Below are 20,452 nucleotides of genomic sequence, written 5' to 3'. Positions count from 1 at the left end.
TTACCAGCTTCTGCAACAGGATCTTCAACTGCAGGTGTAGGTGCTATCTCTTCCTCTTCACACAATCCATTCTGATGGTTGTGAGTACTGTCAAAGTAACTTGTTTGAAGAATGCGTTCAATAAGTTCTCTTAGGGCTTTATCTGTAATCAGAAATGAAAGAGGTTTACAAATTGTTTCACCTACCAAAAGGTTTAAAGCATCTACCTGACTTCTCCTTAATTCTATTTTTCCCTAATTACTCTATATTTTAATTGCTACACTGTATTTCATACATTGTCAGTTGGACTAGTAACTTTTTGAGAAGTATACTTCTAAGAAATAAACCACATTCTATATATATGGTGTTTTAACTTTTGTCTCAAGTATTTTAATCTGAGAAGTATATCTCTCAGAAAGCTGGTAGCGCAACTGATGGAAAGTGTGATTGAAAGGATACTTCATCCAGAACAATTTATCTGAAGTATTTAATAAAGCAACATAGATGCAACTTTATTGCAATAGGAAAGACAACAAGTAGGACCAATTTGGAGCTCTTACAGACAAGCTTAAATAAACTAAGCAGCTAGATGGGGAGCAAATCAAAGCCCAGGGCACTAGACTCCAAATATTTGAAATGCTGCAAGAACATATACAAGTGAAACATTAATGAATCAGGCTACTTTTGCCATAAAATAAACTGATTTAAATAATAAATTAATAAGCATATGGTGAAAGTACCTATTCTCACTGCTAAAGATGCTGTAACAGACATGTGCTACAAATTCTATGCTGTACACTTAGCAACTAATCATCATGTAGTAAGACAAAGAAATTTAGCCAACCTCTTTCAACTATCTGGGAGGATGCTGTAAGTCAGGCCAAACTGACCAGCCTATTTTAAGCAAAATAGTCTCCAGAAGCCACTTAAAACTCAGTGATTGTTCCCTGTAAATAACAAATCTCAACAAAGCTGCTAAGAACTACTGAACTATTTTTAAATGCTACTCTAGGGAAAATCCAAACAATAAGCAGAAAGAAATGTCACCATAATATCTAACCAATAAAATGTTGCCAATGATGCAATGAAGAATGTTTATAAACAATTGATTTTAACCTATTACAGCGAATTAGGTAAAAAGAAAGCCACAAAACCCAGAACAGAAGAATTAAATGAATATACAACTGAGATACTGGCACTGAAAAATCAAAACATCTGCATCATTACTTTATACTTGGGAAGTTCAATGATCCTACATGACAATGCTAGAACTTATGACACTGGAAAATTCAGAAGTTTCCTCCTCTAAGACAGAGGTGGTAATATGCAGCCTTCCAAATAAGTTAATAAGTAACTAAAGTATCAAAAGCCCTTCAAATCAAAGTCAGTTGACAACATGTAGATACTGATATCCAATTGTTAATTTCAACAAAACTGACCCAATGAATTAAAAGACAAGATTTAAGTATTAGTTCACTTTTAGACAATTAATTCTATGCCTCACATTTAGTTGAGAGTAGAAATGTAAAATAAAAAGATTTAAAAACATAAACTCAATAGTGTTAAGAAGGCATTAAATATGTGACATACATAAATATATGAATATTTAAATACTTATTCATGTTACCCCCCCCCCCCCAAAAAAAATCTAAGTTTTTTTGTAGGTTTTTCATATCTAGAGTTGAAACTAACAACGGAATTTAGACCAAAAGTTTCACCATTTCAGTAGGAAAAAAACCCCTGGTATTTAATAAATATAATTTCAAAAATCAATTACCAATACTTTGCTTTCAGTTTGCTACTTATGTTACTGCCATTTGAATTCCATTGCCACAATTTTGTTCTCCAGCTATTAAAGAACAACAAATTCACCTTCTAGATTGCAAGCATTCCTCAAAAAGATCTAAATTTATATTAACAACAAATATGGATGAATGCAGCAATTACATGTAATCCAAATAGTTCAATATAACTGCACATTTATTTTAAAATTATTTTTCCCAAACTGTATTGTAAGATCTTTGGATAGCTTAAAATACAATCAGTTTAACCAATGTTGTTCCATCTATTTATCCATCATCTAAGGATACATAGTATTCAGTGCTTGTTACAATATTCCGTTCACCTTTCTTTAACTTTACTTAAAAGCACATGAAAATTATATGTGGTTTCTACATGAATTACTTTGTTTGAAAAGCTCTTTTACTAACCTAGTTTTTAGAAAGCAGTGTTCCTAAGCATCATCCATACACATACTGATGAACAAGCAGAAACTAGCTGCTATTAAATGCTGAGCAAAGGCATATAAGTAGAGAAACACTCTGCTCTAAATTAGCATTTTGTGTGCTCTTCACCTACTGCATACACAATGTATAGGAAATAGTTCATAAGCCTGGATATTCAGAAAATTTAGTATCACAGCTTTTAGTTTATTAAGAAAAGTTAGTATACTTACAGGTGGTTCCACATACAGTTTTTTCCTTCCCTTCCAATAAGTCCCACAAATGGATTGATGCTTGTTCATATTGTTCACTCAACCTTCAACAAAAATATAACAGATATATAATACACCTCAAAACTTTTACACTGCAAAGAAACGAATTGCATTGCTTTAGTAAGCTCATCAGAATTATTTTGGCAGTGTAATCTATGGCAATACCTCACATTCATGTCCCGTTCGGGGTCAACCAGCTTGTAAAATTCATCTAGTGTTGAAAGTTCTCCTTCCGTTAATACTGGTACTCCATTTGTTCCTTGTTTTAGATCACTCCGTACTTCGTCATCACCCAACTTGTCCAAAATAAACTGCAATTCAAGTACTGTTTTTAAACGTTTTTGTTCAGCTTCTTCTCTCATTAGTTGTTCCCGTCGAGCTGTCTTCTTTATGGTTTTTTGTATCTAATAAAAAGCAGGCTTTATTATCTTAACTGTCATCATTGTTTGTATGTATTAAACAATCCCAAAACACAAAAACATAAATGCAGAAGCAAATTTCTCACACCTATCATCGCCATTCTATCACTTCATAAGCACTTCTAAAACTTGTAATGTTATCTGAGAAAATTTACAACAGGTAACATGAGAACAATTACAGGTTTCAAAAAGTTTACACAAATATTTCACAAAGTGCCAACATATTACTGGAGAAACAGCAGCTGCATTTCTAATGTTGTATTTGTGTTGACTCCAAAGCAATGGAAATTAAACATGAAAACTGAGCAAATCTCAGTAACATCTTTATTTTATTTTAAATCTCGTTTTTTTCTTTAGAGCTCATAGTCCTAAAGTTAAAAAAAATTAAAAAATTGTGCAGCTATGCAAATTAAAGGAAGTTAGCTGGATGTTTTTGTTATATAGCAAACAATGCTCATTATTTTCAGGCTGTTGTTCAATGGTAATGAACAATAATTTCATTCACTGATTCAAAATGCCCAATTCTAGCAGAATTGTGGAAATAATATTAGGTAATTTTGAAAATGTAAAAATGGGGAGGCATTGATTGCACACATAATGAATGCAATGAATGAAAACTACAATACTTTATTATTCCAATAATCTCAGACCTCGGTAAAATCTGAAATGAAAATTATTTGAGAAAGAATATTGCTTGATTCTAGCACAATGAAAAAAGTGCAAGTAGGAAACTTCCACATTATTCCCAAAATTAACTATTAAATGATTTAAAGTAACAAATTTGTAATGAACCCTCACAAATCTTGACTAACAATATAAATAAAAACGCAACAGAGAAATAGTTGTTGCACAGATAATCAGTGCCATGCCATAGGACATGACAAGAACTATCCATGTCCTCTCCTTACAATTTCTTTTTCAACATATTAGTTCACTTTGATCAACAGATACATATTGTCTGTGGAGCCAATGCCTGAAGCTTTCTAAGAAAAAGCACCAACATCTAATTTTAGTTAATGAAACAATACTCATGCATAGGAAAACACTTTTATTGTGAGAAAGAAGCTTTAATTGTGTTCGCGGTTCATTTACATAGAATTCTTTTTTAAAAACTTACATCCTGACTCAAAGCCATGAAACTCCTCTGTAATTCCTTTGCAAACTCAAGGTTATTGCTGACTTCTTGGTGCTTGGACACTGCATCCTTGGGGAATAAAAGAAAATTAATAGAATTATTTAAATGTGTGAAGACTTGTTAAATGTGTGAAGACTACACGTTTTCCATCACTGTAACCTGTTAAAAATATATCTACTGGATGCTTGGTTGTAGTTAGGGTTGAGAATATATTTTCGTTTTCTACCAGTTTTGTAAAACAATGGTGCCTTCTATACCAAACTGTGAATAAATGCAGTCTTCAAAAGACATCAGTTCTCAAACCAAAACACAGCTGTATCTTTAAATAAATTTGTTATCCACCTCTCCTTGTGGTTCAAGGTGGGGTATAACACAAGTAAAACCGACAGGTAAGACAGACTTCTGGGAATGCTCCAATAGAACAGCCACGTTCCTCAGGCCATGCTGGGCTCTCGGGAATGACAGGTTGCATTGCAGGAACAGTTTTAAAAACGTTTAACTGATGTGTGTCCCAGGAAAGAGACACTGGAGGGGAAATTAGCAAGCCATAAAACACTGCCTGGGATCAGAAGAGACCTCAGAAAGAGACCTGATGATCGGGTCAATGCTTCGCAATCCTCATCATCAGGAAAAACACTGGGCAAATGTTCATATGGAGAATTCTTCTGAGCAATAAGCTTATACTGAGACAGTTGTCTGTGGACAAGCAGAATTGGGATCATTTGAGCACTCTTCATTTGTCTAACTTCAAATAATCGAGGCATTTTTCTTTTTGTGTGTGTAAAAACCCTGCTTAGAATCTACATAAAAGATAAAAGGCAAATTTTGAAGCAGATGTCTCAGCCATCAAAAGGGAAAACAAGAGAGGTTTGCAAAGAGACATTTGTTACTAGCCTGATTATTTAGAGATCATCATTTTTACTCCGAATAACACTTTGTTTGATCATAAACCTTTCACAGGACTACGAGTTCACTTCTCTGTGTCCAATGTAAATTTTAGCTGGATCAGAGTTTTGATTCACTACCTTTTCTATGATGCAGATTACAGTTTCATCCTACATTTGTGAATACAAGCTGCTATTTAAAAAAAAAGCCCAGAGCATTCTTGGGGATCCATCTCACCCAACATATTCTTTTTTTAAAAAAAATTATTGGCATCTGGCAGCAGGTACAGGGTGACAAAGACAAGGACAAAAAGACCATGAGATAGCTTTTATCCTAGAGCTGTGGCTATGTTGAATTCCATGGTTTTGTAATGATGTCACACTGGGGGCTGTGAGGTGGGGTGTGGCAGTATGAGTGTGTTGTTTTGTGGTGTGTGCTGGAAAAGGCATTTATTTTCGTTGTGCAATAATACAATGACAATAGAGCTATTCTATTCTATAGTTTTTATTAGAGAATTATTTTTGAGCAATTCTTAATCTGTTCCCTCCTTTCATTGTTTTTCTCTTTCTCTTGTTTGGCTAGAAGATTTTTTCTTCTTTCAGTTCAAAATAGCAAGGAACTAGACAGAGTACTTTTCCAGACTGTAAGAATCAATGCCCAATTTTGCAAAAACTTTTAGAAAACTGTGAAGAACCTTGCTAAAACTGTAAATAAAAGACAGCTGTGGAAATAATGAGGACAACTACAGTGAAAGATTCAGCAGAACTGCAACTTCTGGATGAATTGCAAGAGATTTGTAAAATGATGAGACAAGATCTAGACTTTTTGAAGTTGGAATTTCAACAAGACTGGGCCGAAGTTTTGAAGCATGTGACAACAGATTCAAAACTAGCTATTGACTATGGATAAACTATAAAAAATACAATTTTCTGGAAGAACAAAGGATAGTGGGTAACAGAAAAAGCAATGAAAGAAAGAAGAAACCAGATTCACTGACACTCCATAAATTGAAAGAAAGGAAATACTGCATAAATATTCTTTAGAGAGGAAAAGAAGGAAGCCTTCTATTTTTATACAAGAAGCAATACTGGATTCCCACACCTCAGCAGGCAAAAGACTACTACAAGTTCAAAAGAGAACTGGAAGAGCCAGAAGGAGATCATGCTGGAGAACTAGTGGAATTACCATGCTTTCTGGCATATAGGACGACATTTTAACCCTGGAAAATGCTGTCAGAAGTTGGGGGTCGTCTTATACCCCAGGTATAAAAATGGAGGCTCTGAAATACCAAACAAGGAGGCAGGCAGCTGCTGCACCCCTTTGGCACTACTTGGCTCAAGTCTTCCAGACGGCTTCTCTTCCTCCTCCATGGCCGCACAAGTCTTCTAGGCAGGTTCTCCTCCTCCTACATGCTAACCAAGGCAGGCATGTAGTGGAGAAGCCCCTCAGAGAGACTGAGGCCTGGCAGCAGGAGCCAAGCGGCACGAGAGGGCTGCTGCTGTGCCCATTGGGCACTGCTTGGTTGCTGCTGTGCCCTTTGGGCACTGCTTGGCTGCTGCTGCAGGCTTCAGCCTTCCCAAGGGCTACTCCACTCCATGCCCACCTTGGCTGACATGGAGAAGCTGCCTGGAAGATGAGTGTGGTGGTAGTGGTGGAGAAGCTGCCTGGAAGACTTGACCCAAGCAGCACCGGAAGGGCCCAGAAGCAGCTGCTGCTTCAGGCATCCTGCTTCAGTGGGAGGGCAATTGCCCACCTCCCTTGCCTGGTATTTGGGAACCTCCATCTTGTTTTGGACCCAAAAGAGGAAGTGATGAATGTGGCAGTTGGCTGGGATGCGGCCGAGGGGAGGCTGCCTCTGTGGAGCCAAGAAGCTGCCTCAAGGCCCTGGAAAGGAGGCTTCGGGGCCTGGAGAGGCTGGCAAGAAGGGTAGTCTTATATGGCAAGTATATCCCAAACTCTGTATTTTAAATTCAAAAGTTGGGGGTCGTTTTATAAGCCCAGTTGTTTTATATGCTGGAATATAAGGCAAGAGGAATTACACAAGACCTGTGTAGTAGGAAAGAAGCCCGGGATCATTCAAGCAGTTATAAGGAAGAACTTGAGCAAAGACCAAACTGGAGAAAAAGAGGTTGACAGATAGATACAGGGTGAATTAAAGAAAGCCTGGAAAGATTGGACACTATTAACTTTTACTATGAAAGACTAGGAGCGGTGAAAAGAAGAACAATGATTAGACCAACAGCATTGGGTAGATGTAAGAAATTGATACATGTTCTTTTTTCTTTTGTATGATAGACTAGGACATTTGATGGTACCTCAACTTCTAATTGGATTACCTGGGGCACAGTCTGGAAGTTAAACAAATTTTATGGAATATATAATTTGGTTATTGCATAATTAATAAAAATGATCTATTAAATTAAAACAGATAAAACACAACACTATTAAAATGCATATAACAAAATACACACAAGAGAAACACCAATAAAATGCAGGTAAAATTCAGTTTAAAATTGATTGGGTAGAGGTGGATCTTCAGTTGCGACTTAAATTTTAATAGCTGATGTAGCTGTCAAGAGATTTTCCAGCAGGTCATTGCAGTCTTTGGCTGGTCAATGAAGAGGTCCTCTGAATGACAATTGTCAGTTGGGTTCCGGCTAGCTGCAGCAGCTGCCCCCAGAGAACCTCTGTGTCCAGGGTGGAATGTATGAGAAGGAGGCAATCCTTCAGGTAACTTGAACCCAAACCATGTAGAACTTAAAAGGTCAAAACCAACACTTTGTACTTTGCCCAGAAATGAATTGTGGGGACCAGTAAAGTGACTTACTTTGTGTGGAATATGTTCACTCCTGGATATTCCTGTAACTAGCCTGGCTGTCATATTTTGAACTAACTGGAGTTTCCTAACTTGGTACAGAGGTTGCCCAATATAAAGTGCATTACAGAAATTCAACCTTGAGGGTACCAGTGTGTGCACTGCCATCTTTAGGTCCTCCAATTCTAAGAAGGGGCACAGCTGACATATCAACTGAAACTGGTAATAAACACTCTTGATCGCCGCATCAACTTGGCCTGACATTTGGAGAAATGGATTCAGGAGCACTCTCATGCTACAAACAGTCTTTCAGGGGGAGTGTAAACCCAATCCAGAACTGGTTGACACACCTCCACCCCCAGGTTAGTGCCTTAATAGCAAGCATCTCTGTCTTGCCAGGATTCAGTTTCAATTTATTTTCTACATGCAGTCCATTACCTGGATAAAACTTTGTTTGCAATGCGTACCTCACTTGATAATAATAGAGAAGTGTGTTATCAATGTCTCTGTTACTGATGCAACTAGGCAGAATGAGAGAACAAGATCTAAAACAAATCTTTGTTCAAATAAACAAGTGTCAAAAGGAATATTTACCAATTGATCTTGATTAAGGCGTTCTCCCTTATTCATTCGATCTTGATAATCATCAAGTTTGCCCTGTAAATGGAAAAAAAGCTCTTTCAGGATACATATATATTTCACACAAATTTAATAGAACCAGGAAGTGATTTTACAGTGGCCCCCCAGTATTTCTTAATGTTTCACTCCAGGATCTTTGATCTGTGGATTCTGAAATCCTATTACATACAATGGCGTAGTAAAATGGTGCCCCTTATATAAAATGGCAAAATAAAGATTTGTCATTAGATATATATATAGCCCATATGTGTGTGCTTGTACACCTAGATAAATAGAGATAGATGACAGCTTAATTAGTTCCCAAGCCATGGATGTCTGAATATGTGGGATTCAGAATCCATGGATATGGAGGGTCAACTGTACATACTTCACAGCACATACAAAGCCCATTTCAGTTTGAACACAAACTGACATTATATAGATTATATAATGAACTTGATTGTGTTTTTCCTGCATGGCAGGAGGTTGGACTAGCTGGCATATGTAGTCTCCTCTAACTCTATTATTCTATGAAATTAAATAGTTCAGGACTTAGTAGAAAAGTGGCACTTACTAGCTATCAGAATACTTGATACAATTGGAGAATAATGTTTGCATTATCTTAATAGACTATATCCAGAAACAAACAAAAAAACTTGCGAACAAATGTGTTCTTATATGTTGTGAAGCAGTCCTGTAGAGGTACCATTAAAAACAGCATACTAATAACTGTTTAAAAAACCCATCACTGTAAGCATACAACTCAAATACATTGTTAAACTGTTCTTTCATGAAATCAGTAAGTGTTTAAATTGTATTGTTTCTTCTGTTTTGAAAAACTATACCAATCTGAAAACTCCAAACAATGACAAATTATAGACAATTTTTGTACTGCATTTTAAAGCTATAGTTTCTTCTTGCAAAAACCAAAAAGGTCTTTGTATCAAACTGAATAATGAGTCTAAATTCCTATTGTACAAAAATATATTAACTTTTTATTAATACAGTTGTGCACAAAAAGTATAATTTCTAAACAAATCAATTTTATTGAAAGCATAATACTGTGGAAGGACTGGACTTTATACCTTTGTGTCTCAATCAGGAGATAAAACAGGGATATAAATATAGTAACAGCTTGTTACATGGAATAATGACTGGCTACTAAAGTCCAACTACAATTTGCACATTTCCAAATGAAGTAACAACTAATGCTAATATTAATAATGTAAAGCTGGTTCCAGTTTGTTCAAACTCAGAAGTTAACCAGTTTAAAGAAGCGAAGGTCCCAGGTAGGCTCCCCCCTCCTCAGTGATACCTGGAAATGTTGGGGACTGCATTACATAGTCTGACTGCCAACACATGTTTTACTATTAACTGTTACTGATTTATTTATTTCACATGTTTATATACTATCATACAGCAAATACATGGGGATTATGATTGAGAAGGCTCTTGCTCCAATATACAATTGTGGCAATGACACTCAAGAAAGACTCTCCAAATTTATCCTAATAATCAAACAGGTGCCCCATTGGACATCAAAATAGAATCTCCATGGGTCTTCAAGATCACCTTCTGAAAATAGCTGTGTAGTTAAAAGCTAAAGTTTTAAATCTAAATCCAGACATCCTTCCAAGAAGGACAGCATGGCCTATTGACATCACGAATTGCTGAAAGGTGGAGGAGAATCAAGAGAAAGCATTCCTTCTGTCATTACCTGGAAAAAAATCATCCCACAAGGCAGCCAAAACAATTTCTATTCTAAAGCCTCACCCACCTATGCTACCAGCCCAAGTACTCAGCATACTATTGGCTTATGGGGGGAGAAAACTAATTTCCCATTGTTCTTTCTTTCCTCCTCAAATATCCACGAATAGGGCAAGGATTTAATTTCTCATTAACCTTACTTCTACTCCATCCTTCTTTTCAAGATTATATCCTAGAAGTCCCCAGGTCTTCAGAAGTTTTATCTTTCTCCTGGCAAGTCTGCATTAAAAGATCCATTCAGCACCATGTGTTGAAGGAAACAGTAGATTCCATTTTTCCTGAATAGCTCTTTTTCCACACATACCTCTGAACATGCCATAAAGCAAATGTTAGTATCTTCTTAGTAAAATCAGCCCTCTGTATCAATGGATTCAACCATCCACAGGTTTGAACCCCCCCCCTCCCAAAAAAAAACCCAACTGCAAACTAGGATCTTGCCATTTTATATAAGGGATGCTATTTTCCTACATCATTGTATATAATGGGACAGAGATTTCTGTGTCCACAAGAGGTCCTGAAATCAAGCCCCAATGACTATTGCAAGGGAAAACTGTATTATGATTTTAAAACAGCAGTCTGTGATATGGTAACACTTAAAGCAGACAATACTCAATGGGTCAGGTGAGGGAACTCTTTGCATTCTAGCCTGCATAATTTTATCTGAAAAATGTTATGTCCACAATAAGATTGTGTGGGCAATCGTGGATAGTACCATTAACCACAGGTGATCTTTATCTAGTCTTAATGCTGTTAATTAAAACTTTTTACAGTCTATACTTCAGGTGTACAAGATATCAGCATAAAACAAAGGAAAATGTGGAAAAATATAACTATGTAATATTGTGCCATACATTACATGGCTGAAAATTTCTTCACATACATACATTACTCTGTAACAATAAGTCAGTGGTAATTCTGGCTTAATGCAAGTTTGTTTGTACAATGTGGTAGCAACAGCACATTTGGGCATAGAGACATTTAGGAACATAGTAAAAATGTAGTATTTCAACTGACATAAAGCTTGGGATTGGCAACTGTGAAATAGGCAGCAATCATACCAATACACACTCAGAAGTGACATCACATATAACAACAACAACTTTATTATTGTATCCCACCACCATCTCCCTGACGAGACCTAGGGCAGGTTACACATGGCACAAGGTGCCTAAAAACAGAACATAAAATGAAAACAATTTAAAATACAATTAAATAGAACATATAAACAACAATGCCACATCACCTCCAGTTCTAATATTCAACCCAAACCAGTTGATTTTGCTACTTTCCCATGACTGAAGTGAGCAATAGGACATGAACAGACATATTTTATAGCACTTACAGAATGATACTTGGACAAAAAATGGGTATTTTTGAAAATAGGGTCAGGTATTCTCAGGGGACTACCAAACAGGGTTTTACAGTTCAAAACAGGTTGTGTGCCATACATTTTCCACTCCACTTTTATTAATAACTGCAAACTAATGTTTAAAACATTAAACAAGAGGAGATGGAACGGTATACAAATAAAGTTGACTTGACTAAAACAGGAAGGAGTTATTTTCAGTTTCTATTCCTGCATAACTTACCTCCAAACTATTTTATGTTGAATTGATTGAATAAAGCCAAGATCTTTGAAAACTAGAACACTGCAACCATTATCTCTAAACTGTATTTGTATCAACACATTTCAATGAAGTTACCAATTTAAAAATGGAACTTCAAAATTAAAAGAACTTCTGTCAAACTTAGCTTTAACCAGTTGTTAACAAAATCTATATGCTAACAGACCATTATTAACAAGGTATTACTATCTCACCAATCTGACTTTGGGGCAGATTTAGGTGTAATTAATCCAATCCAATCAGAAGGATTTTATAGAGAAAAGAACTATATATACTCATGTATAAGCTGGACCCATGTCAACAGCAGGTGTTGAGGCCAAAATAATGAATTTTGTTAAAACTCGTGGATAAGTTGAGGGTAAAACTTAGGTACATGTAACAAACCAATGTTTCCTCGACATAGAAAATGCCAAGAAGGAAAATAATTAGGAAGAACTAAGGAGAAGAAGAGAATCTGCTTATTTGAAAGCTTGCAAGAGTGGAGCATAAATGGTGTTACTGATCTTAATATGTCTAAAAGGTAAAGGTAGTCCCCTGATATTAAGTCCAGTCATGTCTGACTCGGGTGTGGTGCTCATCTCCATTTCTAAGCCGAAGAGCCAGCGTTGTCCGTAGACACCTCCAAGGTCATGTGGCCGGCATGACTGCATGGAGCGCCGTTACATTCCCGCCGGAGCGGTACCTATTGATCTACTCACATTTGCATGTTTTCGAACTGCTACGTTGGCAGAAGCTAGGGCTGACAGCGGAAGCTCACGCCGCTCCCCGGAATCAAACCTGTGACCTTTCGATCAACAAGCTCAGCAGCTCAGTGCTTTAACCCACTGCGCCACCGGGGGTCTACATCTATGCAAATACAGATCTAGAAAGGTATACAGATGAGGCAAAATAATGTGAATACAACCTGGGGAAAAAGAAGGGAGAGGGGAGCAAGGAACACAACGTGCCTCTATTAGGAAGCCAGTGCAAGAGATGCAGGTGAGAATTCCCTCTTAAGAGTTGTAGGACATTCTACTTATTTCTTCCCTGGACAAACCAGAGGAAGACGCCCCTACCTTTTTCTCATTCTAAGCAACATTAAGTAGCAATGTGGGGGATCCCAAAGAAGGCAGTATATCTGCCATTTTGCGTGCCAGAAGAGAACCATACCAATGACTTAAAGGAAAACCCATCAAAATAACCATAACCAAGATTTATACTACAACTAAGGGGGCAGAGGAAAAGAAATATTCTATGATGGAGTCCAGGAGGAAATTGATCACACATCAAAACAGGCTTCTTGTTAATCACAGGAAACTGGAATGCAAAAATAGGAAACAGAACAGAATTAAAAATTGCAGGAAAAATTGGCCAAGCACCAAGTAACAAAGCAGGACAGTGACTGACTGAATTTTGCAAGGTCAACAGTTGTTCAACCAAAAAGTGAGTATACCTCTGGATATCACCATAAAAGAAATTAAATTGATGACATAACCAGATGTTGAAAATGGAGAAGTTCCGTTCTCTCTGCAAATATACAAATCTGTGTAAAGCTAAAGAAGACTGCCCACTATAATGCCAAAACACAACCTGAAGAACATCCCCATAGATTCTAAAAGATAATGTAAAAATGGATTTGCACTATTAATCCTAATTGATGAGGAACAAGAAAAATGCTGGACTGAAGCCAAACACAATGTCAGGGAGGAATAAAAAAAAAGCCAAAGCAAAACAAAAAACCCTGCCCACAGCTGAAAAGGAAGAGAAGCCTCAATGGATGACAGATGAAACGTTCAAGCAGTCTAGAAGAAATAGTAAAAGGAAAGAGAAACAACTTGTGCACAGGAACAAAGAGAACTGTAATAGTCAATGCTGAGAAGTAGAAGATGATAAGGAAAAAGAAGGGACCTCTTTCACAAGATCTACTAAATGAAAAGCAAACTGAATCTAAGAGAGAGGGTGCTCTCTACCACACAATACATGAAATGACCAAGTATATTTTTTTAAGAAATGGAAACAGCACACAGAAGTACTATATAAAAAAGATAAAAGGATGACAAATTCATTCAAGGAAGAATCTTTGGAAGATAAATCTGCAATTTCACAATCTAAAGTGGAAGCTGTATTCAGTGCACTTCAGAGAAATGAATAATTAAGAAAATATGGCACAGCAATAGAGCTGAGACAGATTTTAGTTAACATTAGAATAGATTTTATTAACAAAGACTATAAATGTAACTATGCTGCCCTGGCATTCAAAGCCTCTCAGGCCATATAAAATGATGTGACAGGCCTTGTGTTTTAACATTTGTGATGAAGATAATGAAAAATATTGGATGATCTTTAAAGAAATGGGTATGACACAATATTCAATTTTCCTGATGTGTAATCTGTACTCAAAACAAGAGGCTACCTTCAAAACCACAATACAGGCAAAAAATAGACTTGAAACAAAAGTCAAGGAAGAATGTGCAAAGACAGGTTTCAGTTCAACATTGAACATTAAGAAAACAAAAATATTGACCACAGAAGACTTGCATAACTTTAAAACAGACAATGAAGACATCAAATTACTTAAAGGATCTCCATACAGACAACCCCCAGTTACGAACAAGATAAGTTCTGTAGGTTTGTTCGTAAGCTGAATTTTGTTTGTAAGTCAGAACAGGTACATTTTAAAGTGTAACTCCAGCCTTTTTTAAAAAGTTTTGGATACCCTAGCGAAGGGCAAACACTCATGTGGTGTTTGTTTTGCTGTTGTACCACTGTTCAGAAGATTTCACCTCACTTTCTGTCCTTGTGATAATTGGATTTGGGAAAATGTGGCTTGTTGTAGAAACAAGAATTGGTGAGAAAGCTTCATTTGAGACACCTTTTTCCCATGATAACTTTTTCAAGAGGTAATTTTCCTTCCAAGGGGTAGATTTCTCTCACTTCCTGCTGTCTCACCCCGCTCTTAACTATGAGTCATTTGTAAGTTGAATGTTTGTAACTTGGGGACTGCCAGTACATTGTTTCAGCCATTAATTAGAATAGAGACAGCAGTCAAGAAATCAGACGACTAGAACTTGAAAGGGAAATTCTGAAGGAAGTAGATAAGATCCTGAAGTGTAAAGATAGTATAGCTGAGTACTAAGGTTAGGATTGCTTCTGCAATTGTATTTCCATTTTCTATGTACGATTTTGACAGCCAGATAGAAAAGAAAGCTGACAGAAAATCAACTCATGCAATGGTGTTGCATTTCTTCAGATACCATGGACTGCTTAAAAAAGACCAATAAATGGGCCAGAGTAAATCAAGCTTGAACTATTCTAGAAGCCGAAAAGCCTAAACTGAGACTGTCATATTTTGGACAGCTATGATTCAGTAGAAAAGATAATGCTTGGAAAGAAAGACAACAGTACAAAGAGAGGGAGACCACATTGCAAATAGATTCAATCAAGAAAGCCATTCTTAGAGGTCTCTTATTTATACAGTTACTATGATTTGAAGCTGACATCTATGCTACCTTTCCATTTAAAATAATTTGTATTCTAAGCCATTTAAATGAACCTCTACCTCTACTTCACTGCATTAAATAGGGACAGGCAGTCTAGAAAAGAAATGTAGGAGAGGGACATGGTCCCACTTAGCCACCACCAGCCCATGCTTGAAGCTTCTGGAGCATGCCATTTGTTATTTAAATGTAATTTCAACTTCCCTTAGGGTAGTGGTTCTCAACCTGTGAGTCCCCAGGTGTTTTGGCCCACAACTCCCAGAAATCCCAGCCAGTTTACTAGCTGTTAAGATTTCTGGGAGTTGAAAGCCAAAGCATCTGGGGACCCACAGGTTGAGAACCATTGCCTTAGGGCTTATTTTGAGTTCAAGAAATCATAGTAGACACACTTCCTGTTTCAAAACAATCATGGTGTAGATTAGGTCAGGGCAGGGGTTCTCAAACTAAGACCCAAGGGCCTGATGCAGCCCTCCTAGGTCATTTACCTGGCCCTCGCTCAGGGTCAACTAAGTCTGAAATTACTTGAAAGCACACAACAACAACAATCCTATCTCATCAGCCAAAAGCTGGCCCACACTTCCCATTAAAACACTAATAAGTTTATATTTGTTAAAATTGTTCTTCATTTTCATTATTATATTGTTTTTACATTTTTTTTGCACTACAAATAAGATATGTGCAGTGTGTGATTCATTCATGTATTTTTCCCAAATTATAATCTGGCCCTCTGAGATTTACTTTTGACAGTTTGAGGGACTGTGACATGGCCCTCTGTTTAAAAAGCTTGAGGGCCCCTGGGTCAGGGGGTCAACATTACAAACATTGCAAATGGAAACTTCTAGAGCCTTTTTCAAGAATAATTTTGGGCAAGGGAGAGAAGAAGGGACCAGGGCAAAATAAAACTTGACGGCATACCCAAACAATCTGTTATTTGATAAGTGCAACATTTAAGAAATTTCCTATCTCATATCCCAGTTTCCAACCACATTAGCATTTTGTTCCAACACAATTAAGCCATGATTTCAAACAGCATGGTCTTCTTTGAGTTCACATTCTTACTGATTCAGCACTAAAGAAATTAAAACTAATCACTTTGTAAAATATGGTTTCAAATTCACTTGTTTCCAGTGGCAGAATTACAACCAATTTACCAAAATTAGTCTGGGTTCAAACCCAGCAAAATATGGTTTATCAAACAATGAAACAAAAGCTTCTAAAAGCCTCAGAGCTGTGAAGAACACATGTGGGAGCATGGACAGAGGGTAGGCTTCTTCTTTTAATGTTGAGCTGTTTCTCATTCCACTACTGGGATTCTTTTGCTGAATCAGAACTGTCCTAAAAGTAAAAGTAAGGAATTTTACATCCAATTCATTTTTCTTCCAATCATATACCTCTTATACTAGGCTTGCGACAAGAGAACAAGTGCAGGGCTTTCAAGCAACGAAAGCTTACTTTGATAGCTATAATAGCCAAAACTATAATGAAAACTCAAACTGCTTTAATCGTGAAATTTGATCCTATAGATGCCAACTAGAATGCAAGTGTCAGAGGTTTCCAGATATATCTATAGAACCTTAAGGCTAGAATTCTAGTAATGGGAACAAAAGTCAACACAATACTTAACAGCAACTTTCTTTGGGGGGGGGGGAGGCTAAGCAGAGACTGGATGGCCATCTATTGGGGAGATTTTCACTGTGCATGGAAGAGGGTTGGACTGGATGGCCTCATGGTCTCTTCTAACTCTATGGTTCTATGAAATGACAACTGCAATGCTCTCCTGGTCACAAGAGCATTAAAAACAAGCTGCTGGAGAAAGTAACCTAAGGTGGATTTGGGGACAATGTTCAAATGTATATTATCATAAACATGAATTCTCAGCAGATTGTAAGTTTAGTGTATGATCTTCTAATTGCTGACAGGATTGCTGCCCTTTTTCTTTTTCAATATTTGAACAGAACTCACTATTCTTGCTATTGTGTGTCTAGAAAGTGCCTTTGGCCTATGATTCTAAACACTTAAGATTTTAAATAACTGAAATACTACTGCAAAACATATACAGGCCCTCCCCAAGTTACAAACATGATCTATTCTGTAGGATTGTTCCTAAGTTTAATTTGTGTGTAAGTCAAAACAATCACGATTTTTATGTTTACTTCCAGCCAAATGTATTTTTTAGCTTTTGATGGCATAGCAAAGGGTTAACACCCATGTGGAGTTTGCTTTGCTGTCTATGCCCCTGTTCTGAAGATTTCACCTCACTTCCTGTCCCTGTGATAATTGGGTTTTGAAAAATGTGGCTTGTTGTGGAAACAAGGATAGGTGATAAAGCTTCAATGGAGACACCTTTTCCCCATGATAACGCTTCCAGGAGTGAATTTCCCTTCTGAATTTCCCTGTTGTCTTGGCCCTAACTGTGAGTTGTATACAGTATAAGTTGGATATTTCTAACTCGGGGACTGCCTGTATAATCAAACATGGTGACTTGTGTTGTTGTGAGTTTTCTGAGCTGTGTGGCCATGTTCCAGAAGCATTCTCTACACTGTTTTCCTCATATTGCACTTTTTCCCATCTTATTGAAAGTCTAATTCCACTGTTCAGTCCCCTACAAACTCCCACAAATGTACCTTCTTCATTGCTTTCTCATCTAGAGTTTTATCATTTTATGTTGTGCATTTGGCCCACCCACTGTTAGATTTTCCATGTTATTTTGTACTGTTTATTTTACTTGGTTTATTTATTTTATTGTGATGTTATTTTTTTTTTATATTTTATGCTGCTGTAATGTATCACTGGGCTTGGCCTCATCCAAGTCCCCTTTGGGGAGATGGTGGCGGGTATGAAGTTTATTATTATTATTATTCTTTCCTGACATTTCGCCTACATCTATGGCAGGCATCCTCAGAGGTTGTGAGGTCTGTTGGAAACTATTCAAGTGGGATTGATATATCAGTGGAGTGTCCAGGGTGGGAGAGAGAACTCTTGTCTGTTTGGGGCAAGTGTGAATGCTGCAAATGGCCACCCTTATTAGCATTGAATGCCCTTGCAGCTTCAAAGCCTGGCTGGTTGCTGCCTGGAGGAATCCTTTGTTGGGAGGTGCTAGCTGGCCCTGACTGATTCTTGTCTGGAATTCCTCTGGTTTTTGAGTGTTGCTCTTTATTTACAGTCCTGATTTTAGAGTTTTTAAAATACTGGTTGCCAGATTTTGTTCATCTTCATGCAGGTAAGGACTTGTACTTGTAAGAATCTCCCTTCAGAAATCTTATTTGTGATGTGGACACTTCCTTTGGCCACTCACCGCAGAAACCTGAGCTCCCAACCTGGAGCTGCAATAAAAACTGGGGAGGCCTTTCACTTGCGCACGAAGGGACTGGGTAATATGTTGCTATTTTGATATTAAACAGGGGCCTCCAAGGTCACGCTCGTTCCGTCTTTTGCCTGCTCCTCCGGAACTGTGGCAAGAGTGAAGTCAAGGGGCGGAAAAGGGAGAGAAAGAGAGGAGAAAAAGGCAGGCTGCAGGGCCTTTGTGCGGAAGGAACCAGCAGCCGCTCTCACACAATGAGAGGCTCGACTCCCTCCCTGGGAAGCCTCGCTGCCTCTCACCGCCGCCGCCGCCATGTTGAGTCCCGGCCGGGTCCATGTGCGGAAGGAGCGGGGCTGCCGAGGGAGGGAGGCAAGGAGAATGGCCGGGGCGGCTGAAGCCGAGGCCTCTGTGGGAAGGGAGGGGGAGCGGGGAATGGGGCGGGAGGGGAGCGGGGGAGGCTCCGGGCCGAGGGAGCCCCGAGAACAAAGGAGGCCTCCCCTTCCCCCCTCCCTCCTGGTCTGGGAAACAAAAGGCGCGCCGAGGGACCCGCTCCCCGCCCAGGCCCTCACCTTCTTCTTCTCCAGGTTCCGTAGCTTCTTATCGATGACGCCCAGGATTTGCTTCATGGCCTCGGTCTGCACAGAATTCGTTCCGCCCGAAGTGGCCGCCGCCGCCGTTGCTGCCGCCGCCGCCGCGACGTCGCTCACCGCTTTGCTCGCCATCGCGCTGCTGCTGGTGGTCGCCGAGGGCATCGCTTCCTGTGACTACGAGGAGGAGGAGGAGGAGGAGAAGGAGCGCGTTACGGGCCGGAGGAGGAGGAGGAAGAAGGGGCGGGAGGCAGGCAGATGGCGGACCGCGGCCGGCGGGCGGGGATGGGGGTGGGGAGAGGAGAGAGAGAGCGCGAGGCACAGAAAGGACGGGCCGCCAGAAGGGACACAAAGCAAGGAGGAATCGACAAACGCTCTCCCACTCGCCCGAGACTGCTTTTTTATTCCAACTGGTTGGTATTTAAAGGGACATGCACACAAAAGACAGAACGCCCATTGACTCCTAAGCAGGCCTTTTCTATTCTCCCTCCTCCCGTCCTTTTTCTCCTCGAACGCGTGAGGTAGGCCGCACCTGCCGAGGCGCGCCCCCAACGATATTTAGGCAACCCGGGATTAATTACTTCGTTAGGATCCGCCGGCGAAGGAAGGAAGGATCAAACCAACCCTCTTTCTATCTATGGCGCGCGCACAGTGAGGGGAGGGGGGAGGAGAGAGTGAGCTCGCGCCAACCAACCCTTTCTCTTTCTATCTCGCGCGCGCGCGCGCACGGTGTAGGGAGAGGGGGAGAAGAGAGTTAGCTCGCGCTCGGAACTCCCCGCGTGATTGGCAGGCTCCCCGCCGGGCTCTTCCTTCTCCTCCTCACTCCCCCCGCCGCTGCTGCCCAACGCTTCCTCTCTCTCTCTCTCTCCTTTGCCCGCCTCCTGCTCACCGTATGAGGTGCCGGCGCCTGTGTGACTGAATGGGAATGGAGGGGGAGAGAGATACAGGCAAGGGAATGGCTGCTTTCACAGTCGCGGAGGGCGAATGGCCGCCTCTGCCCACTCCGGCCCGGCGCTTGCACACCGCTCCTCCTGCTAGAGACGGTGAGGCGAGAGAGAGAGAGAGAGAGAGAGAGAGCGAGAAGCGGGCGGGGCAGGGAGCGAGCCGAGAGGGGTCCTCAGCCGCTGGGGCTGCCCTCGCCAAGTGCCTGACTGAAAGCACAGCGGGGCGGGGCAAGGTGCTTCAGGCGCGGCGGGCGCCTAAGCGCGGACACAATAGTCAGGCGGAGGAGCTTCTGTGCTGAAAGGACCCCTTCCTGTGGGCTGGGCCTCGTTTCGAGGGATGGCTTTTCCTTGGCTTGCCCGCTTCCTTGTCTCGTCTTTTCTCGGAGCCCCTTTGTATCGCTTTGTGA

General features: G+C 39.6%; 1 protein-coding gene across 8 annotated transcripts in view; it reads right to left on the bottom strand.

Moving 5' to 3' along the window:
* The window catches only part of CAPRIN1 (cell cycle associated protein 1), a 36,787-nt gene extending 16,635 nt beyond the window's left edge, over positions 1-20,152 (bottom strand). For 5 of the 8 annotated variants that reach the window (XM_060765035.2, XM_060765027.2, XM_067462717.1 and 2 more), the window contains exons 1-7: positions 19,991-20,152; positions 19,084-19,278; positions 8,322-8,384; positions 4,010-4,096; positions 2,639-2,877; positions 2,435-2,517; positions 5-142 (exon numbers count right to left, since the gene is read on the bottom strand). In XM_060765035.2, the coding sequence (XP_060621018.2) occupies positions 5-142; positions 2,435-2,517; positions 2,639-2,877; positions 4,010-4,096; positions 8,322-8,384; positions 19,084-19,266 (793 nt within the window). In that variant the 5' untranslated portion in view covers positions 19,267-19,278; positions 19,991-20,152. Of the gene's footprint in view, positions 1-4; positions 143-2,434; positions 2,518-2,638; positions 2,878-4,009; positions 4,097-8,321; positions 8,385-19,083; positions 19,279-19,633; positions 19,657-19,795; positions 19,891-19,990 lie in introns of those variants that run through there. The other 3 variants (XM_060764997.2, XM_067462716.1, XM_060765008.2) reach the window with 3 other exon arrangements.
* Positions 20,153-20,452: the final 300 nt, after the last annotated feature.

This window comes from Anolis sagrei, chromosome 1, assembly GCF_037176765.1.
Source record: "Anolis sagrei isolate rAnoSag1 chromosome 1, rAnoSag1.mat, whole genome shotgun sequence".
Classification (NCBI taxonomy): Eukaryota; Metazoa; Chordata; class Lepidosauria; order Squamata; family Dactyloidae; genus Anolis; species Anolis sagrei.
The sequence above is the reverse complement of the archived record's forward strand: the minus strand, read 5'-3'. Positions and strand labels throughout refer to the sequence as shown.